The sequence below is a fragment of the Myxine glutinosa genome, chromosome 1 (genome assembly GCF_964187855.1).
Source record: "Myxine glutinosa chromosome 1, kmMyxGlut1.1, whole genome shotgun sequence".
Classification (NCBI taxonomy): Eukaryota; Metazoa; Chordata; class Myxini; order Myxiniformes; family Myxinidae; genus Myxine; species Myxine glutinosa.
In genome coordinates, this window is record NC_136261.1 from 86,368,020 (window position 1) to 86,394,091 (window position 26,072).

Consider the following 26,072-nt stretch of genomic DNA (forward strand, 5'->3'; position numbering starts at 1 on the left):
ACACCTCCCATGTAGATCAAATTTGTGCAGCCTCTTTCTAATGGTAGACTCGTACACTTTGACATCAACAGTGGCAAGAGCTACCTGTAGGTCCCGTGATGACATTCTGGGGGTTCTTAGAGACTTCTTTCAGCATCTTGCGGTCTGCTCTCGGGCTGAACTTGCTGGGGCAGCCTGGCTTGAACAAGTTGGCAGTTGTTTGGAATCTTCTCCACTTGTGGATGATCTTCCTGACAGTCGAATGATTGATTTCAAATTGTTTGGAGATCTTTTTAAATCCCTTCCCAGACTCGTAGGCATCTATAACCTTCTTTCTGAAGGCCCCAGAGAGCTCTTTTGATCTAGGCATGGTGACGCCGCACACTTCAACAACAAAGAGCAAACCAAACTAAATGTCTGAGGTTTAAATAAGACAGGTTCCTCCAAGATCCTCTCTAACGATGTTCTAATCATTTGCACCTGAACTGGTGCACCTGATTCTAATTTTAGGTATTTGAAGTAGTGATAAATGTAGGGGTGTACTGACTTTTTCCACATGTGAAATTTGCATTTATGTTTATTTAAATTGTACAATGGACTACAAAATGTAAATGTTTCATGATATTTGTTATGTTATATCGCCTTTATCTATCAATATTGTTGAAATGAAGATCAAATAGCTGTATGTTGAAATATGTTGAAAAAGTCAAAACTTTACATGGGGTGTACTTACTTTTTCACGTGACTGTACAATTGTCTTTTTCCTGTGTGCTATTTATTACCTCAAATTTAAGACTACGTTGTACATAAGAAAGAGATGACTTCGACATCATGTCACTTTTGCACTCAATAGTGTTCATGAAGTGTGGTAAAAAGAAAAAGATGTAGAAATCTATCACATAAAACTATTTGCCATTAAAGCGTTGGTTGCTTTAATCATTGTTGTAATGTTTCTAACTGGAATTATGTAACCATAAACGCTTACATTCATTAAGAGGAACACATAATATATGCCAAACTGTTATGTCATCTAACATGTACCATGATATGCAAATTATGTGACATTAATAAATGAAGACAAAAAACTATATCGATAACATTTTGTCTGTTGATTGCGATAAAGTTAATGCTAACATGGTCCAAATTTAGTCCAATTTGGACATATCTTTACGGAGAGAGAGCCTCAGTTGCAAGTACAAAATTCACGGACCCCAAGAAATAGGGCAATCTGTGAAAAAACATCATTTTGACATAGATCGAAATAGGGAGTTAAAAAAGATAGACCAAATGAGTTTTTTTCTTGTTAACATCTTTTTTCCATAAGGGGAGATACCAATAAACAAAATGACACCCAAGAAGTAGGATCATAGGGGGGGGGGGGGTGCACGGTAGGCCCCTCTGGCCCACGGACTATATGTATATCCTATTCAAATTTCAAGTCAATCGGATGAAAATTGAGGATTTTCGAAATTTGAAAAAAGTGGTTGACCTTTGGCCTAAGTTGAACTTTTGACCTTTTGACCCCAAAAATGTATAGGATTTTGTCGGACTACGAACTCTACCATTTGGTAAAGTTCCGTGAAGATCGGTTTAAAATTGTGACCTGTAGGCAAGTATAAGTGAGCGGACAGACAAACACACACAAACAGACAAACAAACACACACAAACCGCAGTGATCAACATACTTGTCAAAAAAAATTTTTCTTGCCAAGTAACAACAGACCAGACGAAAGAATATACTTACGAATCTTAGATTTTGCAAGCAACAAACCAACTGACAAACAGGTAGGGGTGAAACCATAACCTCTGTCCACCATCAGTGGCTGAGGTAAAAACAAGTCTGATAGTCTAACAACGGCATAGCCGGGATTGGATCTGCTATGTGGAGGTCTGCTGATCCCCTGTCATGTGACCAATTCCTCCGCTCTGATTGGTGGACGTTTGTGAGGGACATACATACATATGCTGGACGGACAGACCAGCATATGTATGTATCAGTCCGTCAGTCCATCATGGACTGACTGACATCAATTCCAGATGGCATTGCCCTGTGGGGCTACACCGTAAAAATATGGTTGCCAAACCACGTGACCGATGACGTCATCAAAAAATTCTCGAACAATTTATCCCTAGATCACGCTAAAGAAATTCCATACTGATCGGATCAAGCTTTCTACTAGTTGATTTATGACGTCATAATGAAGGCAACTATGACATCATCGTGAACCTATGTTATTCCCCATGGGGAGTGCTTTACAATGAGCCACCTTTAAATTATGAAATGAAATACAGTACATTGTTGATGTTGAATATCACGTGTCTATTTATTGTATCTGCATTTTTCAAGCACGATATGTGATTTCATTTTTGATCCGTTTTTTCATTTTTGATCCGTTTGTCTCTCCCAGTAAAACCAAACCCTCCAAGGAAAGTGAATTTATCCTTGAGCAGCTCGTTGCCTCCATACCTGCAACTCCATTGGCTTTACCCGGAAGGTGGCTTGGCATCAGGTTTCTTTCCACTCGTCTATGAAATTCATTATAATCGAAATGCCTTTGATCTTGAACCTCAGGTATGTTTGAAGAACCTTTTTTTTGTTTAGATATCTTTAACAGCAAAACTGCAAAGGCTTTGACACAGTATATGGCAATTGATGTGTGATTTGATCAATTGATATGATCATGGCTACAGAAGTAAAACATAGGGGCAATACACCTGGCGCTCACCTGGTAGAATACACATTATACTGCACCGACTAAGGGTATTTTAAACCAATTTCAATGGTTGCTAGAAGGCAGGGCAGCATGTAAAATCATATTAACATAATCATAAGACTTTAAACAAAGAAAAAATACCTATTTTGGGGGGTAACACCCCCTCCACCCCCACCCTCAACCCCATATACCTCCTCAAACCCCAATTTTTGTAATGCCATGAACAAACATTTTTGCATCATAGGTGATGAAGGTTGTGGTGAAGTTTCATCGAAATAGTGTGTAGTTTCTGAGAAGAAAGCAAATTCCTATTTTGGGGGGTCAAACCTGGACCCACTTTGACCCCGGTAAACCCCCTTAGACCCGGATCTTTTAAATGTCGTGAACAAATTTTAGTCACAACAACAAATATCATTTGTGCCAAATTTGGTCACAATCCCATCAGCGGTTTGAGAGAAGAAGTTTCAAATGTTTACGGACTGACTGACGGATGGACTGACGGATGGACTGACGGACGGATTGACGGACAGACGGACTGACTGGTGGAGAAAGGACAGACGGACTGATGGACGGACGGACTGACTGACAGATGTCGGGACTGACTGGCGGATGGGCGGACGGACGGACTGACTGGCGGATGAACGGACAGATGGACTGACGGATGGACGGACTGACGGATTGACGGACAGATGGACGGATGGACGGACTGACCGAATGATGGACAGGCAGACAGATGGACTGACGGACTGACGGACTGACCGACTGACCGACTGACCGACTGACCGACTGACCGACAGACGGACTGATGGACTGACGGACTGGCGGATGGATGGACGGACTGACTGACTGATTGCCTGCGGGACAGACGGACTGACCGACTGACCGACCGGCGGACAGGCGGATAGACGGACTGACGGACTGACGGACTGAGGGACGGGCGGACGGACTGACGGACTGACGGACTGGCGGATGGACGGACGGATGGACGGACGGACTGACTGATGGACTGAGGGAAAGACGGACTGACTGACTGATGGACTGACAGATGGACTGACAGACGGATGGTCTGACTGACTGTCAGACTGTCTGACTGAATGTCTGATGGACGGATGGACGGACGGACAGACTGACTGATGGATTGATGGACAGATGGATGGACTGACTGAAGGATGGACTGACGGACTGATGGACTGATGGAATGATGGACGGACGGACTGACGGATGGACGGACAGTCTGATTGACTGACGGACGGTCTGATTGACTGACGGACGGTCTGATTGACTGACGGACGGACTGTCCTACTGACCGACTGTCCGACTGACCGACTGACCGACTGACTGACTGATGGACTGATGGACTGACTGATGGATGGACTGACTGACTGATGGACTGATGGACTGACTGACTGCTTGATGGACTGGCGGACTGACGGACTGATTGATGGACGGACTGACTGATGGACTGACTGACCAACTGACTGATGGACTGACTGATGGACTGATGGACTGACAGACTGAAGGATGGATGGATTGACTGACTGACTGACGGACTGACGAACTGACGAACTGAATGACCGACTGACGGACTGACGGACTGACGGACTGATGGACTGATTGACTGACTGACTGACCGACTGACAGATTGACCGACATTCTGACAGACTGACGGACTGAATGACAGACTGACGGACTGACGGACTGACTGATGGACTGACGGACTAATGGACTTATGGACTGACTGAAGGACTGGCGCACTGACTGACTGATGGACTGACGGACTGACAGACTGAATGATGGATGGAATGATGGATGGAGTGACGAACTGACTGATGGACTGACGGACTGATAGACTGATGGACTGAGGGACTGACGGACTGATGGACTGACGGACTGACGGACTGACGGACTGACGGACTGACGGACTGACTGATTGACTGAAGGACTGAAAGACTGACTGTGATGGACTGATTGACGGACGGTCTGACAGACTGAATGATGGACGGAATGAATGATGGACGGACTGACGGACTGACGGACGGACGACGCGCCATCGCATAAGCTCCCCTGAACTTCGTTCCTGGTGAGCTATAAATGGGAGAAAAAAAGTAACAAAGGAATGGAGATGTGGAGTGAGGTTGGATTTTGGCAGCTAAACCAGGAGGTTGTTGTGAGAAGAACACATGCAACTTTAAGTTGTGGGGAGGCTCGGAGGGCTGAGGGGGAAATGGGAGGCATGTGTGTTCATATAACGAAGATGTGTATTCATATAACGAAGATGTGTGTTCATATAACGAGGTATGTGCGTGAAGATTGCTTTTTGAGAGTTTTAAGAGATCTCATGGTATATTTCTTAAGCCAATGTAAATTCTAAGTGCATTGCTAAGTAAAGCCTTGATTGTTTAAAATTGAGCATGTAAGTTAAGTAAATTAGTAGATGCAATCCAAAAGTCTGATTTAGGCGTATTCTCCAATTTATCCCAGAACAATAAATGCAGCATGTAAATCACGGTTAAGGCGGAAAGTCCAAAATGGTTACATCCTGGAATGCTTTCTGCAGGTTCTTCGGGTGGAAAATCCTTTTCACGAGCTGGGCATGGCTGTGTCCTGTACGAATCCCTCGGCCCGTGTACGGGCACAGTCAGTCAAGGGCTATGGTTATTGGAGTGACTGGAGCCCCTGGGTAATGCTGAAGATTCCACAGCTGCAGGGTTTGTTTGATATCTGGAATCTATAAGTTTGTTTTGCCTTCTAAGGAATGCCAAAACTATTTCTCTCCTTACAAAAGTCTCCATAAGGCAAATTGTGTTCACCCTGTCATGTTACGAGCGCAGGAGACTGGGTTTGCAGTCACTTATTGTATGTGTGTGTGTGTGTGTGTGTACACGTGTGTGTGTGTTTGTGTTTGTGTGTGTGTGTGTGTGTGTGTGTGTGTGTGTGTGTTTGTGTGCTTGTGTGTGTGTTTGTGTGTGTGTTTGTGTGTTTGTATGTGTTTGTGTGTGTGTATGTGTGTGTGTGTTTGTGTCGGTGTGTGTGTGTTTTTGTGTTTGTGTGTGTGTGTGTGTGTGTGTGTTTGTGTGTGTGTGTGTGTGTGTGTGTTTGTGTTTGTGTGTGTGTGTGTGTGTGTGTGTTTGTGTTTGTTCAGGTCGTAACTTTTTTTTCCCATTTGAGCTATTGTCGCTTTATTATGATAATACGGAAAAGGAAAATTAATAAATTCGTCAAAAGGTCGAAGGTCAAGCGTCACATAAAATCATCAATTTTCATCCGATTAAACTGAAATTTTAAGAATTTGCATATTGGGTCACTGAATTGGTTCACCAACCAAAAGCTACAAGCTCATAATTTTTTTTAAATCTAAAGCTCAAACGTCAAGGCTGCATAAAATCATTAGTTTTCATCTTGTGTTTTTTTAAACTTTTTTTTTTTTGAGCATTCGAAAGCATTTTTGAGCATTTTTGAACATTCGAAGAAGACGTCGAAATACAAACGGATGCGGACGGGCTTTGCATTTTCAGACATGGAGTAATTTTGAGAGTAATTTTGAGTTTATATGACGTGGAGTAATTTTGAGGGTAATTTTGAGTAATATGATAAAAGGTAATTTTGAGTATTATGACATGGAGTAATTTTGAGAGTAATTTTGAGTATTATGGAACCACCTTTAGAGGCCATTTTTCCCTGCAGAGCAGGGGTTGGCCTTTTTGGGGGCACCGTGACCCCCTGTTTGAAGCAATGTTTTATGGCCAGATGCACTTCCTGCCACCAACGCTGTTAGTCGCCTTTTGCGACACACAGGGAATTACCAGTGAACTGGTACTCAATTTGCCGACTTCGGAAGGATGACAGGCTGAGTCAACCCCCCCCCTGGTGTTAATTCAGCGATCGATCGGGATTGGCACCCAGGATCCTAGAATCCCAAGCTCGCACCCTAACCGCTAAGCCAACACCAGGCTAATTTTGAGTATTATGGCATGGAGTAATTTTGAGAGTAATTTTGAGAGTAATTTTGAGTTGTATGGCATGGAGTAATTTTGAGAGTAATTTTGAGTAATATGACATGGAATAATTTTGAGTTATATGACGTGGAGTAATTTTGAGTTAGATGATGTGGATTAATTTTGAGAGTAATTTTGAGTAATATGACATGGAATAATTTTGAGAGTAATTTTGAGTTATATGACATGGAGTAATTTTGAGAGTAATTTTGAGAGTAATTTTAAGAGTAATTTTGAGTTATATGACGTGGAGTAATTTTGAGAATAATTTTGAGTTATATGGCATGGAGTAATTTTCAGAGTAATTTTGAGTAATATGACAGTAATTTTGAGTTATTTTGAGAGTAATTTTGAGTTATGTGACATGGAGTAATTTTGAGAGTAATTTTGAGTTATATGATGTGGAGTAATTTTGAGAGTAATTTTGAGTAATATGACATGGAATAATTTTGAGAGTAATTTTGAGTTAGATGATGTGGAGTAATTTTGAGAGTAATTTTGAGAGTAATTTTAAGAGTAATTTTGAGTTAGATGACGTGAATAATTTTGAGAATAATTTTGAATAATATGACATGGAGTAATTTTGAGAGTAATTTTGAGTTATATGATGTGGAGTAATTTTGAGAGTAATTTTAAGAGTAATTTTGAGTTATATGACGGAGTAATTTTGAGAATAATTTTTCGTACTATGACGGAGTAATTTTGAGGTATTTGATGTGGAGTAATTTTGAGAGTAATTTTAAGAGTAATTTTGAATTATTTGATGTGGAGTAATTTTGAGAATAATTTTGAGTTATATGATATGGAGTAATTTTGAGAGTAATTTTGAGTAATATGACATGGAGTAATTTTGAATAATATGATATGGAGTAATTTTGAGAGTAATTTTGAGTAATATGACATGGAGTAATTTTGAGAGTAATTTTGAGGTATTTGATGTGGAGTAATTTTGAGAGTAATTTTAAGAGTAATTGTGAGTTAGATGACTTGAATAATTTTGAGAATAATTTTGAATAATATGACATGGAGTAATTTTGAGAGTAATTTTGAGGTATATGATGTGGAGTAATTTTGAGAGTAATTTTAAGAGTAATTTTGAGTTATTTGATGTGGAGTAATTTTGAGAATAATTTTGAGTTATATGATATGGAGTAATTTTGAGAGTAATTTTGAGTAATATGACATGGAGTAATTTTGAATAATATGACATGGAGTAATTTTGAGAGTAATTTTGAGAGTAATTTTGAGTAATATGACATGGAGTAATTTTGAGAGTAATTTTGAGTAATATGATGGGGTAATTTTGAGAGTAATTTTGAGTAATATGACATGGAGTAATTTTGAGTAATATGACATGGAGTAATTTTGAGAGTAATTTTGAGTTATATGATATGGAGTAATTTTGAGAGTAATTTTGAGTAATATGACATGGAGTAATTTTGAGTAATATGACATGGAGTAATTTTGAGTAATATGACATGGAGTAATTTTGAGAGTAATTTTGAGTAATATGATATGGAGTAATTTTGAGAGTAATTTTGAGTAATATGACATGGAGTAATTTTGAATAATATGATATGGAGTAATTTTGAGAGTAATTTTGAGTTATATGACCACTGAGTAATTTTGTATTACACAAGGAACGTCAATGCAAGAGGAGGCCATTAGGCCTGTCATGGCGGCACAATCCTGCTAACATTCACATATCCCTCCATACACAAGAGGAGGCCATTAGGCCTGTCATGGCGGCGCAATCCTGCTAACATTCATATATCCCTCCATACACACTCCTTCTAGGTGTTGTCAGGGATTAAATATTCATATTGACAATATTGTTAGAATATATATCAATGTAATCTTGTTTAAAGTGGAATTATGTTTTACTTTACGAATGAGCAAAAGAGCATAGAACTAGCATTAACATGTGGTCAGGAGAGTTAATTTCAGACAAGAATGTGTAACGCTCTTGGACCGCCACCTGTCGATCATTAATAGCCTCTGTTCAGGGCACTGCGCACACGCTGCAAATTCTTTTTCAGCAGGTCAGAGTATTTGACCTCTTGAACAGAAATAAGTATTTGCTGGCCAAGAAAGCCATATAAGGTTTTTTGGATAAGGAACACCCTGCATGCTCTGCAACATCAAAGGAGTTTGTGGCTTTAAAACCAGGAGAAAGTTGCGAGGAGAGAGAGGAGAGTGGACTGGGACAGTGAACTGAAGAGGAGTGAAAACTGAAGACCAGTTGAAACTGATCAACCAACTGGAGATTGTCAACAACTGAACGAGCTTCAGAAAGACCTACTGAACGAGCTTCAAAAGACCGACCAAACGAGCTTCAACAAACTCTGGAACAAAGACTCATTAAAGATCTCGGCTTAGTATACAACAAATTCTCAAAAGTGAATAAAACATTGATTTTGCTAAAACGAGTTTCTGAAGTTTCTGAAGTAGAACAGTAGTTAAAATTATTATTCTACAGTGTCAATCCAATTCTAGTTTAAATCAATCCACTGTCGCTACTGCCACCACCCTTCTATGGAGACCATTCCATGCCTTAGACCAGTAGTTGCCATTTTTTTTTGCCCAGGCCCAAAATTTGAAATCACATTGGCCTCGCATCCCAAATGATACTGGTACTTACTTGGTACCGGTACATACGATAATGATTGTTGGAGATGACGTTTTCGACGTGAACTCCCCCTTCAAAACTCGGACATTTAGGGTTTTTTTTCAAATTTGGGTCACAACCCTGGGTTTGGGAACCCCAGCATTAGACACTCTCTGAGTGAAACACCCCTAACTCAATGTTGTCCTAACTCTCCTCTTCTTTAATCTCAAGCCATTGCCTCTGGTACTATCACTGCCAATTCTTCAGAAAAGAACTTCTTCAATACCCTTCATTATCACGTCTCTATTAAATCCTTTCATAATAATCATCTCCTTTCCAAAGTATAAGGTTGTGTGTCCATCAGGCGCTCCTCGTTGCTTAGTCTAGCTAACCTCAGAATCAATCTGGTTGCTTTACGCTGAATCGTCTTTGTGGCAACTATGACCTTCTCAGATGTGACGGCCAAAACTATCAGCACACCTACGTTAAGTCAAAATGTACAGAGCATCCAAAGTACTCATGCACCTGCAATTCAGACCTTTGATTGATAAGCTTTATTAAATGAGGCAAAATGGAACACAACAATTTGGTTTGCTGATTAGCAATTTGCTACGAAATACCATGAACTTTTCCAAGTGCAGTGTTGTAATTGTAAGGTAGAGTTCTGTTATGGTTATTATTTTCCTCATTGTTGCAGCTCCTCAGAGGGGTCCCGATCTTTGGCGTGATATCAGAAAGACCTCGGACGGATCACACAACCTGAAGCTTTTTTGGAAGGTAGAGTTTTATTTGTTTTTTAACTTTAATGTAACTCTCGGAGGAGCTTATTCATATATTCCATTTACGAAAAGGACGTTCTGAAGCATCATTGTACTTTTGCAGTCGACAATAGATAATTGAATATTGTGTGTGGGATTTGAATCTGCGATCTCAGCCTCACAAGCTACCAAAGTTCTCAGACAGGATTAGCAAATGGTCCAAACCATGCTTCATTAGCAGCTTGCCAATTATTATTTATTATGCTTACCTTGGGTAGTTTTCATTGACTCGGTGTAACACTCTTTGCTACTTGAATGAACTTTTGTGGCCTCACATGCATTTCATGTGTGGTGGAGTTCCATTGTAATTTTTTCCTACAATGTCATTTGAAGGGAAGTTTAGGGTCAATTTGTTTAGGAAATCAGAAATTGTTCGTCCTGAATGACTTGAAGTATGTTGATATCAATATAATAAGAATTATGAGTCATATCAAATTCACTATTTCTCACTTTTGTTTCCAGATGCTCTCTAAGCGTGAGGCACAGTGTTTTGTCCAGACATACACAGTGGTAATCCAAATGGATGACCTACCGAAATGTGTACAAGATGTCGGGAATGCCACAACTTTCCAGATTGATATGAACAACAATTCTTACTGTGTAGAAGTTTGGGCGAATAACTTCATCGGAACCTCACAAAACAACACACGACTCTGCATTCCAGCTGTGGGACAATTTGGTGATTTACTTTACCCATACTTCGATCTGTATTGTATGCTTTCTTGTGTTGCGTTATCTCTTTGGGTTATCCCAAATCAATAATTGCAAAATATCTTGTGCTAGGAAAACCCCCACAAGATGTCAAAGTGGAGAGAGCCAATCATAAAGGCCTGTGGGTTACTTGGAAGCCCCCTTCAGAAAAGACCCCTCTAGGATATCTGCTGGAGTGGAGAAAAGGGCAGGAACTGGACACCGGACCAGCATGGTGGATGAGAGTCCACGATAGCAACCAAAGCGACATTCACGGAGTACTTCTTACAGGTTCGTGTGAGATCTTAAGAAAAGTTTGTGACTCGCAGTGGGATAAAAACAGGAAGATGGAAATGCTGTGTGTTGGCCTTGCAAGTCAAGAAAATATTGAAGTTATGAGGAGAAACAAGTCAGTTGGTTTGCAGTCCATTGTAGTTCTCTCAATTAGTTCACATGTTGGAGACATTGTGTTTATCACCGGTCTGGAACCTTATTTTCATATTTTGTTGCATGTTTTGAAATTTTCCTGGATGCTTTGTAGTTCATTAGGTATTGCCGAGATTAGGAATGATGGAAAGAGAGATTATTATTTGCGACTAGCAAAAGTACTCGGCATTGCCGGGTAACAATGAGTCGCTTCCTGATGGGAATATGAAGAGAGGGGTGAAGAGATGAGGGAGGGAGAGTGGGGAGGAGGAGAGGATGGAGGAGGCGGGTGGAAGGGAAGAGAAGGGTGAGGAGAGAGAGAACGGGGAGGGGGGAAGGGAGGAGGAGAGAGGGGAGGGTTTGTATATCGCACAAAAATGTTAGTCAATAAAAAAATGGGTACGTAAAAACAAAAAGGGATATCTGTCTACTGTAACACCATGGCTTGTAAAAGCAGCCTGAATAGCGTTCAACAAGTGGTAGTTAATCATATTCAAAAAGGGTGTTATAACACATCCAAACTTCCCCGGCCTTGTGACTAATTAATTAAGTACACAGGTATTTCTGACTTCATTTGTAGAGCCCTCACCAAGCCGCTTAAGCACTCCAGCAAGCACTCCAACAAAATGGGTGATAAGGAACGGCTGGCTTGGCAAGCAATAGCAAGCTGATTGCTTCTGGTTGAAATGGCTGAGGAATTTTAAAAACACATCGCAGGTGCAGTGGAGTGACACCCTATCCCATGGAAGAATGAATTAAGTTTAAAATTATTATGAAGTTAAAATCTAAAAAACCCAGAAGGAGAATGACAGCCTCGCTTGAATAAATGAATATATACACTTAGTTATAAAAATCGTTAGATTTGGTAAATGTCAGATTTTACTCCAAATTTGGACATTTATTTAGTCTACAGCATCCAATCCTCAGATCTGAATCCAGATTTTGATGATATGCTCCAATTATGTAATGATTATAATCGATTGTGTTTTCAAGGAAAAGGCACGTTTGAATAGGCCGAAACAAAATGGTGGCTTAAGAATCCAGCGAGTGGCAGTGGGCTGACCAAGATGGCAAGCCGCCATATTGGTAAGGCTTTTTGGGGTTTTTACGGCGTAGCCCATCGGGAAGAACCATCTAGAACAGTGTTTGTCCATCTGTATGTATGTATGTCCCCTCAAACGTATACCAATCAGAGCTAAGAATCTGGTCACATGACAGGGTGGCATGATTACGTCTGATGTCATTACGGCGGTGTGGCTGCTGAATATCCACACTCTGCCATTTTGATTTATATGCCGTTCATGCCGAACATATCGTCGAACCTGTCATATATCACAATCACCATGCTCCACCTTTACGTTTTTTATTCTGTGTGAAACACAAACAAACCGATTGTTAAAATGACCATCAAATATCGAAAGCATAGACGTTACAGCTCTTCTAACAATACGGTATGTACAGGCCTTAGGCTGCATGCCTCATCTTCGGAACGCTTCAGACAAATTAAGCCCAGGTTTCTTAATACAGTAGTGTATCGTTTCAGTAGCATCGTTTTCGTAATAGTAATAATAATAATATCGTAAATATAACCATAATACTTTAATCCCAATGTAGTGAATTGAAGGTTTATAGATTGAAGCGGTGTATGGTTCATGATCAGTGATGAGCGTTGTTCGGCACTAATAATAATAACCGAGGAAGTAAGGAATTCGCCTCGGTTATTTGATAGTAATAGCATTTTCAAAATAATGATAACGTAACGCTAATATTATAGTAAATGTAATCATAACACTAATCCCTTCGTAGTGACTGCAAACTTACTGGAAGTGAAAATATATCATTTTTGTGTCCGTTACGTCATTACGTCTATGACGTCATTACGATGGCTGACTGCACCGACCGACATTTGAATTTACAAGTACACCCGCTCACTATGGGAGTGGCAGGAAGGGCCATTCATCTTTGGGGTATATAGATTACAGTCGATCTATGGTCGCATCTCAAGAACATTGTGTGTGTGTGTGTTCATTTACCAAGTTTCTTGTGTAGAGATCACCAAGTGGTTTAAGCATTCGAGCAAGCACTTCATTCAAAACCCTTAAGGAACTGCTGGCTTGGCAAGCACCAGCTAGCTGCTTGGTAAATGAGCACACCTCTAACCCTTGTGGGGTATAATCTAGATTACAGTAGATCTTTGCTCAGTTCTGTCAGTAAAACCTCATGGATGCCGAGATTCCTCCAAATTTCTTTTTTTAATGTTATAAACAGCAATAGTGACGTTTTAAAAAGCTTATCATGTGTGTTTGTGATTTATAATATTTTACTAGCCCGGCTACGCCGCTGTTAGACTTTTGGTCTTGTTTTCTTATGAGCACCTCCTTAATCATCTTCAAAAAGGGTGTTATAATACAGGGAGGAGACAGACAGACGGTCAAACGGATGGATGGATGGACAGACGGACACTGCCTTTTATTATTGTAGATTCACACTGCATTTAATCTATTTTCCTGGAATCATCATCATCATACTAAAATACGCAATTTGACATTTGTCTGATGATTTTTTGACAGTGATACATTCTGCCGTTACTTATCCAATCGAAACCAAACATCACAGGATGACTCAGGGTTACACAATGAAGGTTGTAGCTCATTCAGTGTCCCCTCTCCCCAGGGGGGGTTTCTCCCTCAAGCGGCTTTTCCCCGCCATTGCCGTAAATGGGGATGCTTGTTTAGGTTCAATTAGCTTTATCGTGGCGTTTTGTCAAAGCCGCCTATAATAACAAAATTAATGATAAGAGCATCTTATTAATGTTATTCCAAAAAAGAATAATACTAATATATCTCAATTCCCCAAGGATTTTTTTTTTCTCGGCCAAGGGGGTTTCCGCCCCCAAGCTGGTTTTCCAGCGCCATAGCCGCTAATGGGGATGTGTGTTGAGGTGTATATCTATGTTAAGTTAGCTTTATCGTGGCGTTTTTCCAAAGACGCTTCTAATAACAAAACTAATGATAACTAGCCGAAACCCGTGGAACATCCACGGAAGGGAGGATGTGGTGTATGGATAGAGTGTACCATTATGGATGGCATAGTGGATTTGCTTGTCCGAGTAAGAGTTAGGAAGAAAGATGAGAATGAAGAGTGCATATATGAACAACGATCGCCGACACCGGCACAAATACATGCTCTGGATTGTCCACTCAGTGGACGGCTTGCTTTCACCTTCGCCTGTCCAATCAGCGGACGGCTCGCATTGCCTTCGCCCAGCAGACGCCAATACGATGGCGTCGTAATATGGCGTCGTATCGGCCGTTAATCGGATGCTTTTGGGTCCCAAAGTCGGCGAATTCAGATTTTTCGAGTATGTCTGTACATGATAAACAAAGAGCGCGGTTCGTAGATGGTAAATCCATTAGTGCCGTGGGCATCGGGTCACTGGGTGCGGCGTAAAAGGGATAACAAAGTCGTCCTTACGCTATTATTATATAGATAGCATAATATAAATGTTATTACATAACAATATTAATAGTAATAATATCCCCTCCCCAACGGGTTTGTCCTCTGACGAAACACGACGTTAACGTGTATAAACAGCTTATCGTTTTGTGGAAGTAATCACCTCTACCAGAGGTAAAAATATTATAAACAACAAACACGTTTGATCACCATTTAAACCAGTCGCTAATGCTGTTAAACACAAAAGTGAAATATATTTGGAGGAATCCGCACATCAGTCTGCTAATCACGTCAACAAACACACCTGAATGTAGATCCACTGTAGTCTATATAAGCTCACAACGGTTTATAAAACGACCCTTCCTGCCACTTCAGTGGAGTTCTTCCAAGGAGTTTTGTGATTTGCGATATTGCCCTTGACTCTCCCCCCGACTCTCCCCCCGACTCTCCCCCCGACTCTCCCGCCAACTCTTCCCATGACCCCCGTACCTCCCCCCCGCCCCCCCACACACCCCACGGCACCCACACGGAAGTAAATTTTACTCTCTGGAATTTAGAATGGTGAGGCACGGTCTGATCCTTTCAATGACCTGATCTAACAATAACATGTAATAATGTCATGCATGGTCTGATCCTTTCAATGACCTGATCTAACATATTATAATGTCATGTACGGTCTGATCCTTTCAATGACCTGATCTAACATGTTATAATGTCATGTACGGTCTGATCCTTTCAATGATATGATCTAACACGTTATAATGTCATGCATGGTCTGATCCTTTCAATGACATGATCTAGCACGTTATAATGTCATGCATGGTCTGATTCTTTCAATGACATGATCTAACATGTATAATGTCATGCATGGTCTGATCCTTTCAATGACATGATCTAACACGTTATAATGTCATGCACGTTTTACTTATTTTAATGACCCGATCTAACATGTTATAATATCATGCACATTCTGATCCTTTACATTAATGACCTGATCTAAAACATGTTATAATGTCATGCACGGTGTGATCCTTTCAATTACCTGATCTAACATAAGTAATAGTAATAATAATTGGCAACAAGTCAGGAGACGACGATGGTTCACGAGCGAGCGGTATTCAATGACAAAGGAAGGACTATAACCAAAACAGGCCTGGACAGGCCAGGCCTGGAAATGTCAAAACGAAGGTTACTGACCTTGAAATGAGATAGAAAATAATGTATAATCAGTTATGAGGTTAGTTAGCTACACAATACCGAAAATTCGTTTCGATTCCGACAACTTTGAAACTTTGACCTTTGTGACCTTCAAAGGTCAAAGGTCAAAGATTCTGAAATTTGTTGGGAAACTTGTATTTCATGATGTATGTGATAATATAAGATCATGTACGACATTTCACCCTATCAGGAAGCGAACAATGTAATAAAACCATCAAAAATTGACTTTTCTAAATTTCGTGACCTTGTGACCTTGACCTTGGGGCGAAAATGAAAAATCGAGCTCCGTGGGGCTAGACACATGACATTAACCTAACCAAATACCGAAACCCCTGTCAGATTCCACCAACCCCCTCAGAGAAGATGTAGCTTGAACTCGATTACCCCCTAAAAAGACATCTTTTTGGGGCATGGCTCCACCCACAATGGGTGCAATACGCCCACTCTCTGCAGGACACAACTAGATCATGATATCAACCTCCCACCCAAGTTTCATCAAGATCGGATGATATCATCGGGTAGTTATGCTGCGGACAGACAGACAGACAGACAGACACAGACCCATGACGAATATAGTGGTCACTCTGTTTGATAACTCGTGAACCAATAAGGATAATAACATGACTCCTCCTGCCGCTCTGGTAGTGAACAGGTGTACTAGTAATACTAAAATATGCAATTTGGTGTCTGTCTGTCTGATCATTTTGACTGCGATACCTTTGTTCGTTACTTATCCAATCTCAACCAAACTTTACAGGACTAAGGGGCACAATGAAGGCTGAAGCGACTTAATTTGCCATTCTCTTCGTATCCCCGCCAAGGGGGATGCACGTTGAGGTGTATATCCATGTTAAGATAGCTTTATCGTGGTGTTTCTCCAAGGCCGTTTTTAATAAAAGTAATAAAAACATCTATAATAATAGCATAAAATTAATGTAATTACAAAACAATATTCCCCCTCCCCAAGGGTTTTTTTTTGTCTTTTTCTTTCCCCCTTTCACTTTGCTTTTCCATTTTTATATATTTGGAGATAGAACATTCATGAAAGTCGCTGAATTAACAAACTGTTTGTGATTGTGAGATGATTCTATATATGAAGTAGGTCCTACCCAGAAATTTCCCGTTCTCTCGAGTTCCTTCCAAGTAGATTATAGTCTAAATCCAACATTCAGAATTGTCACATTTTTATTGTACTCACCGACGTTTTGAATAAAAATCTCAACTCAAAGAACATTACACAGTCATATACAAACAATTCCAGTGTACGAGCTCTTCCACGGTCTTTGACTATGCACAGTATATATAAACAAGACCGAGAGTCTAACAATGGCGTAGCCAGGCTTGGATCTGCTGAGTGGAAGATCTGCTGTCCCCGTCATGTGACCAGATCTTCAGCTCTCATTGGTGGACGTTTGTAAGGGACATACATGCTGTCATGTTCACTGTGGGGATTAAGATCCCCCAAGGTGACGGATGGCCGATCGAGCTTAAACTCCGAGGCGTTCAGTCCAACTATGGCGGTGTTATTTATACGCGCGATTTATCCCAATTTATCCCAATTTATCCCAATATCCACCTCGGAGTTAAAGCTCGGTTGGCCATCCATCACCAGGGGTGTTAATCCCGGTGAAAGCGACAATATATAATATAGAACACTTCAAACACAACATTAAAAATTGAATGGACAATCTGTTAAGGAACCACACAAACCCCTTAAATTTCAACATGAAAAATCACTTTTTATAACATCTGATAATCTATAGATATCTGGTCTAAAGTACAAATTTGTCATATAAAAGTGAACACCATTTTTCTCATCCGGCTACTCCAAATGAACAATAACATATTACTCATGTAAGGTTAGAGTGTATGTAGTAGGTGAACTCTGAACCTCCATCACCCATAGACTGGAAACTCATTCGCGAGGAGCCATGAAGTGGATAAATTGCGAGATGATGTAATCGTAATACCTTGGCTGTGCATAATGAAAAATCATCACAAGCTATCAGATTTGGTCTGAAAACTTTACTAAGTGATTCCTCTGATAGATACAATGGATTAAACAGGACTTAAGGTTATATATAAATAATCATAAAAATGCTGTCAATTTGATTGAGAAATTTGATGTGAAATTATTTGCTTTCATAATAATTATTTATCATTGTGATTGCATGACTCTGTTCGAATGAATATTAATCAGAAATGCACATTTGATACACCATTGAATAGACAATTGAATATACATTCAAATTACATACAATATTCAACAAGCAGTATATTAAAAATGAGACAGGAGGCTGCTAAATAACCATAACCCCGAAATTTCGTTTTGGAAAAAAAAGGTATTCGAAAATTACGTTTACGCGATTATGGGTACCTATTAACAAGTTGTCTAAAGTCCAATTTCATCCCAAGATATTTCATGGCAACATACTTTTTCTCACCAAGGAAATCCCAATGAACAAAAATATACCAACAAAGTCTGAGTATTGGGTCTGAATATTTCACGAGCCTCGATTCAGTATACAAAAAAAAATAAAAAAAAAAAAAAAATAAAAAATGGAGTACTGGGGAGGGTGGTTGCCCTGTCCAGCCCACAGGCTATTTTAGACCCTCACAAAACATACAAATAAAAAATTGATTTCTTTGATTACCGGATACCCCTGTTAGTATCTTATAAGAAAGATGTTTGTCTGTTCATCACACTTGGTTCGTCCAATCAAACTTGAAAACGGATCTTCGTCAAACTTTCAGAGGTTCATCAGTGAGTGATGGGGAGTGTTTAGGTTAAAAAAAACGTTTTTTGTAAATTTCGGAAAAAAGTTGAAAAAAAGAAAAAAGAAGCCTTTACCTTTATAAGTATGTGAAAGGTAATATTAAGGTAATATTAAATGATCCCTGATTTCGTTTCTTACTGCGTGTAGGGAAGTGTTTTAGGTGCCCACAAAAAATAGAGAAAAAAAACAAAATTTGATTTCTTTAAAATTCCACCAGGATTAGATCATCACCGGGCAATGCCAGGTACCCCTGCTAATGGTAAATACAAAGAAAATAGGAAGCGATTAAAAAACAAAAACTGGCCATCTCATGCAGCGAACAGGCTGGATGATAAGACTATTTGTACTTACTATGACTTTGCCCTTCGGCATTTAGGACCCAATTATTACTTAGTCTTCAACAGATTCTCATAATAACAGCCTGGTGTTAGCTTAGCGGTGAGGGTGCGGGCTTGGGATCCTAAGATCCGGAGCTCGAATCCAGGTCAATCGTTGAATTAATGCCAGGGGGGTTGACTCAGCTTGTCATCCTTCTGAGGTCAGCAAATTAAGCACCAGCTTGCTGGGATAAACGTGCTGGTGTGTGCCCTGGTTTAGAATAGGTACACCATATCCCTGCGTGTTGTAAAAGGTGACTAAAAGGGTTGGCGTCAGGAAGGGCATCCGGCCATAAAAAACATTGCCTCAAAAAGCGAACCATGATGATTGTCATGGGGCCTGCAAGGCCCTGCTCTAGCAGGGCCGCAAGTCTATCTGTCATGGGGCCGCAAGGCCCTTCTCTAGCAGGGAAAATGGCCTTAAAAAGGGATTTTTTATTTATTTTTAGATTCTCATAATAATGTGATGACAAAAGCTCAAATGGTAAAAAAAAAGTTATGGCCTGGACAGACAGACAGACAGACACACACACACCTACACAAGCTATTTGCAAAATCCTATTACCAGCCTTGTGGAATGGTCTGAGGTTGCCTTTGGTCGGGTTTTCCTACTAGGAAGATAAGGTTAGTTGTTTGAAGGTAAATACTTCACCACAGGATTCTGTGTACTAGAGACAAAGTATAGGTATGATAACATGCGGTGTTTCCTCATATTCCTTCTCTCTTCTTTTGTTGTTAGTTTATTCCCTTGCTTGTTCTGACCAACTGTGGCCTCACTGTCCAGCAGTCATTACACTGCAATTATACCCTAGATTTTGTGTACAGAAAAAATGTTACAGTGGAAAATCTTTATTAACATCAATTGTATATGTACTAAGGCTACTTACAAAGGGGGCTTACATATTGGATTTACAAAGAGATCAGCAACAGTTGATTTGGGAATAGCAGTGGCACACTCTCCCCACCCAAGTGGTAGAAACCAATGAAAGAGGAGCCTTCGGATCGCCTCTGACTTCAGTCGATGCCATGCCTTACATTATGTACTAAGGATTTTGATATTGATTCATTGCAGGTGAATTTGTCGACTATGTGAGGTACAAGGTGTCTGTATATGCCACCTTCCCAGAAGGTGAAGGAGAACCTTCTTCAGATTACGTGTACATCAGGCAGGGAGGTGAGGTGTGCGTAACCTGGATACACCTTAGTCCTTTCTTTATGGCTTTTGTGAGAGTTTCATAAGTGCCACGATGCATATAATTACTAAATGATGATTTATTTTGCACATACTATTCTTTTCTTGTACGATATCAATCCATGGTCTGATGTAAAATAAGCCAACGATTGACTTTTGAAAACTTTTATTTCTACGTAATGATTTTACAAATATTTTATCCCTTAAACTGATTATTCATATTATTTCTAATTACATATATATATACTATATTACCAAAAGTATTGGGATAAATCACAAACTTGAAATGAACCCTTCCAACCTACTTGTGCCTATTTTATTCCACACTGTAAAATTTGATGGCGGTGCAGGGGAGAGGTCTCTGTGTGTGTCCCCCACATGTAATCCTACTGAAATATGAGATGTTCAGTGAGTTAGCGAGGTTAAAGTCACCGAACAAACACCCAACCGATCAGCATCCACCATTCATCTTCTTTGCATGACTCCACCATGTGACATTGAGAGCTACATCAAGCAGTGAGGTTATCAAATGCTCAGGATGGCTGTGCTATACTTGCATGATGGATTTTTTAATGGGCTTATTGAGTGCTCGGGGAGGAAGGGAGACATAAGTTAAGTGAACATGGTGAGGGAAAAGGAAGGGGATGAAGGAAGTGGGAGATGATGGAATAAAGAGCAAAATGATTCTCCATAGCTCATGTAAGAAGGCAGCATTACCACTGTCACACATCTATGAGAGAGTGGCAGAGGAAAGAATAGAATGAATGAATCAATGATAGGATGAACTTAAGGTTTTAAAAAAAAGGAAGGAGGCAATATGGACAGGGAATGTGAGAGACTGAGAGAGAATGAAGAAATAAGGATAAGGACAGGGCAAGAGAAAATGATAGCAAGTGAGAACAGTGGTGTCGGCCCAGCAATCAGTTAAGTATTGTGCATTGGGTGAACAGTGTTCAAAAATTAGCAATTGGAGGAAAGTAAGATAAATGTATTTGAGGGATGGATCACAGAATGAAGATGCATATGGTGAGTGAGATTAAGTAGGATAAAGGGCAGTACACACAAGCTACATGTCCTTCCATATATTGGTCCTTCCACAAATATGTATGGGATGTATGGGACTCACAGGTACAGTAATTTACAAACTATCAATTTACAATTACCTATCAATCAGAAACATCGGGCAACCACAATTTTTCTGTTTGGCAGAGCAAAGGATGCATCTTCCACTTGATTTGACCCAGAATTGGATATATGACCAATATTCAACATTGGCATGGTCTCTTCCCTTCCATTTTTAGGGAAATTTTATCTTCAATTGATTTGGGTTAGTCTGGCTCTTTTCATCGTGGAATTTTCATTGTAACTGAGTTTCAATTCCTGCTACACACCTTCATAAGGCACATGCTGCTTTGCAATGCGGGAAATGTATACACATGCGGGTTGGGAGCGTTCACTGCAAGTTTAGACGTGTTGTCGTAATCGTTTTTGGTAATATAGTGAACAAGCTCATGGAGATGTATAAATGCTTGATGCATTGTTGTGAAAAGAGTTTATGGTTGGAAATGAGGTACCTATGTGACAATAACATATGTGTGCAGTACCCCAAGTGGCACCCCCCAATGTACGCATTCAGAATTCCTCGTGGGAAGGATTTGACCTTCGCTGGGATGTTCTTCCGATTGCACTAAGGAAGGGGTTCATCCTGGGATACCGCATCTTCTATTGGCCATCAAACAAGCCACCTTCTGCAGGTGACTTGATTCGTTCTTAATGTGTACTGTCTTTTTTCATAATCTATATATATATAAAACACAGGTTGTGTGTGTGTGTGTGTGTGTGTGTGTGTGTGTGTGTAATGTTACTGATAGACTCCTAAACGGAGAGGCTCACGAACTTGATATTTGGCAGAAACATGGCCATTGAGCCTGGTACGAACATGGTCGACCTAAAAATTTATTTCATAATATTTTTTAACCATATTTTTACCTCAGCGCATTTCAGCGAGGAATATTATGACCGGAATGGCAGAGCAGCGCGCTGATTCGCTCAGAGCGATCACGTGATGTTCCAACTTTGCCGCCATAATCTTACAGTGATGCGTTCGCACGTAATTCAGTTTTTTCACATTTCAGCGAGGAACATTGCCATTCACACCACATAGGTTTTTTTTTCTTTCATCTTTAGATCCATATTTTTAGCCATAATGTAGCGAACGTAGCGTAACGTAGCGTAGCTAACATAGCGTTAGCATAACGTAGCGATCCTTGCACAGGATCTTCGTCAGGTTCGCGAGCGAGTTAGCCAAAACGTAAAAGTGAAAATATATCGAATTTTTTATTCATATTTACCTCAGCGCATTTCAGCGAGGAACATTATACACTCCCCCTCCCCCTCCCCCTCCCCCCTATTCTCCCCTCCCCCCTCTCCTCCCCTCCCCCCCATTCCCCTCTGCTCCCCTCCCCCCTCCCACCCTCCTCCCCCTCCCACACTCTCCCCCTCCCCCCTCCCACCCCCTTCCCCTTCCTATCTCTCCCCCTCCCCCTCCCCATCCCCCCTCTTCTCCCCTCTCCCCCTCCCCCTCCCCATCCCCCCTCTTCTCCCCTCTCCCCCTCCCCCTCCCCATCCCCCCCCTCTTTTCCCCTCTCCCCTCCCCCTCCCCCCTCTTCTCCCCTCTCCCCCTCCCCTCCCCCTCTTCTCCCCTCCCCCTCCCCTCCCCTCCTCTCAGCTGGTCGCAGAGCAGCGCGCTGATTCGCTCAGAGCGATCACGTCATGTTCCAACTTTGCCGCCATAATCTCACAGTTATGCATTCGCACGTAATTCAGTTTTTTCACATTTCAGCGAGGAACATTGCCATTCACACCACATAGGTTTTTTTTCACTTTCATCTGATATTTGTGATTTATTTCAAACAAACTGTATTTCCCATCTACACGGCCATGTATTCCTATTAACGTTATGTAAAGTACATAAATTGTGTGGATTACATCATTTGTGGATGTGATAAATTGCCAGTAACCATCTACATCCCTCCCCTCCCCTTCCCTCCTCCCCCTCCCTCCCGCTCCCCCTCCCTTTCCCCCCTCCCCTCCCCCTACCCTTCCCCCTCCCTTCCCCCTCCACCCTACCCTCTCCCCTTCCCCCCTCCCCTTTCCCCTCCCCTCCCCCTCCCCTCCCCTCCCCCTCCCTTTCCCCCATGCCCCTCCCTTTCCCCCCTACCACTTCCTTTCCGCCCTACCCCTTCCCCATCCCCCTCCCCCTCCCCTCCCCCTCACCCTCCCTTTCCCCCATGCTCCTCCCTTTCCCCCCTACCCCTTCCTTTCTGCCCTACCCATTCCACCCCCCTCCACCTCCCCCTCCCCCTCCCTTTCCCCCATGCCCCTCCCTTTCCCCCCTACCCTTTCCTTTCTGCCCTACCCCTTCCCCATCCCCCTCCCCCTCCCCCCTCCCCCTCCCCCTCCCTTTCCCCCCTACCCCTTCCTTTCTGCCCTACCCCTTCCCCACCCCCTCCCCCTCCCCCACCCCTTCCCCCCTCCCCCTCCCTTTCCCCCTACCCCTTCCTTTCTGCCCTACCCCTTCCCCATCCCTATCCCACTCCCCCTCCCCCTCCCTTTCCCCCATGCTCCTCCCTTTCCCCCCTACCCCTTCCTTTCTGCCCTACCCCTTCCTCACCCCCCTCGCCCTCACCCACCCCTCCCCCTCCCCCCTCCCTTTCCCCCATGCCCCTCCCTTTCCCCCTACCCCTTCCTTTCCGCCCACCCCTTCCCCATCCCCTCCCCTCCCCCTCCCCTCCCCCTCCCTTCCCCCCATGCTCCCCCCTTTCCCTTACCCCTTCCTTTCTGCCCTACCCCTTCCCCACCCCTCCCCCTCCCCCTCCCCCTCCCCCTTCCTTCCCCCTCCCCTCCCCCCTCCCCTCCCCCTCCCCCCTCCTCCCCTACTCCTCCCCTCCCCCCTCCCCTCCCCCCTCCCCCTCCCCCTCCCCCCTATTCTCCCCTCCCCCCTCTCCTCCCCTCCCCCCCATTCCCCTCTGCTCCCCTCCCCCCTCCCACCCTCCTCCCCCTCCCACCCTCCTCCCCCTCCCACACTCTCCCCCTCCCCCCTCCCACCCCCTTCCCCCTCCTATCTCTCCCCCTCCCCCTCCCCATCCCCCCTCTTCTCCCCTCTCCCCCTCCCCCTCCCCATCCCCCCCTCTTCTCCCCTCTCCCCCTCCCCCTCCCCATCCCCCCCTCTTTTCCCCTCTCCCCTCCCCCTCCCCCCTCTTCTCCCCTCTCCCCCTCCCCCTCCCCCTCTTCTCCCCTCTCCCCCTCCCCCTCCCCCTCTTCTCCCCTCTCCCCTCCCCCTCCCCCTCTTCTCCCCTCCCCCCCTCTTCTCCCCTCCCCCCGTTCCACTCCCCTCCCCCCTCCCCTCCCCTCCCCCGCCCGGCAATGCCGGGTACTTCTGCTAGTCCATAATATTTAATACTCATGCAAGAGTTAATTGTGGAGTATTGTACAAACACAATGATGCAGGATTGTATAATAAGCATGGATTTGAAATTCCAACTAAACAGAAATTAAATGAAATATTTTGCTCATTATATGTAATGATGTTGAACATGAAATGATAGTGGGAAAACAGTTTTAAATACGAGTGAACTGCATATGTGACTTAGTTGAATCCACAGAACCACTTCATGAAAGACAAATTAGTAGACCTATTATGAACAATTTGTTCATAAATGATAAAACATAAAGGGGTGACAATTAAGTTCCAGGATAATTGAATATCACTGCAGTGATTATGTCCGGCTGTCAAAAATCAGTCAGCGATGCGAAAAGTAAAAAGTGGGGTTAAGTAAAAAAAAAAAAGTGAGGTTAAGCAACAGGTTCATTTCTGTCTGTCTGCCCGTCCATGCATCCACAAACATCAGTTTATGATGGAGGAACAACTTAATTTAAATTGAATGTTATAGATTTTACACAAATCCGACAACAAACCTGACAGCAGCTGCTCCTGGACTCTGTCTTTCTCTCCTGACAAGGTTGGGAAGTTTCTGTAAAACCTCGACCCTGATTCTGCAACTGGATCCAAGAGCATCAGCCCATGGGTCCTAAAATCCTGCTCTGCCACTCTTTCCCACCCTCTCTCTGTTCTCTTCACCCTCTCTTTTGCTCAAGGTCATCTGCCATCTGCTTGGAAATCAGCCAACATTAGCGCTTTACACAAAAAGGTGCAAAAATAGATCCCTGCAACTACAGACCAATCAGCCTGCTCCCAATCATCAGCAAGGTCATGGAATCAATCATCGCTTTTGACATCAAATCCTTCCTTTTCTCCAATGGCTTGATATCGGATCATCAATTTGGATTCATAACAGTTTTGTCACTGAAGCTTTTGGTTCTCACTATCTGCCATGATCTTTCCTGGGAAAACCACATTTCCAAGCTGGCCTCCAAAGCCAGTCGCCTGCTTGGCATCCTCCATCGTGCAAAGTCCTTCCTTGGCACACCTGAGCTCCTCAACACATACAAGGCTTTCATCCGAAGCTTGATGGAATACTGCTCTCCCCTCTGGGCTGGTGCTCCTGCTCCACACCTAGTTCGGCTTTACGCTGTAGAAACCAAGGCATTCAGAATCATTGGTATCTCCTGCGATGAAGCTGATTTTGAGGGCCTATCACTTTCACACTGCAGACAGGTTGGTTGACTTTCTGTCTTCTACTGACTCCTCTCCGGCCAAGCTTCCCCAGCTCTATCTGTGCTCTGTCCCCCAAATATTCCTTCAGGACGCAAAAGATCTGCCAGCAACCCTCTTCTGGTGAAATGCCAAATCAAGACTCTC

General features: G+C 42.4%; 1 protein-coding gene across 1 annotated transcript in view; it reads left to right on the plus strand.

Annotated features, from left to right (window-relative positions):
- LOC137424820 (interleukin-6 receptor subunit beta) overlaps nt 1-26,072 on the plus strand; it is a 133,027-nt gene that overhangs the window by 91,193 nt on the left and 15,762 nt on the right. The window contains exons 6-12 of the mRNA XM_078774367.1: nt 2,389-2,552; nt 5,252-5,402; nt 9,995-10,074; nt 10,578-10,794; nt 10,899-11,096; nt 20,132-20,233; nt 21,853-22,005. Of these exons, the coding sequence (XP_078630493.1) occupies nt 2,389-2,552; nt 5,252-5,402; nt 9,995-10,074; nt 10,578-10,794; nt 10,899-11,096; nt 20,132-20,233; nt 21,853-22,005 (1,065 nt within the window). The remainder of the gene's footprint in view (nt 1-2,388; nt 2,553-5,251; nt 5,403-9,994; nt 10,075-10,577; nt 10,795-10,898; nt 11,097-20,131; nt 20,234-21,852; nt 22,006-26,072) is intronic.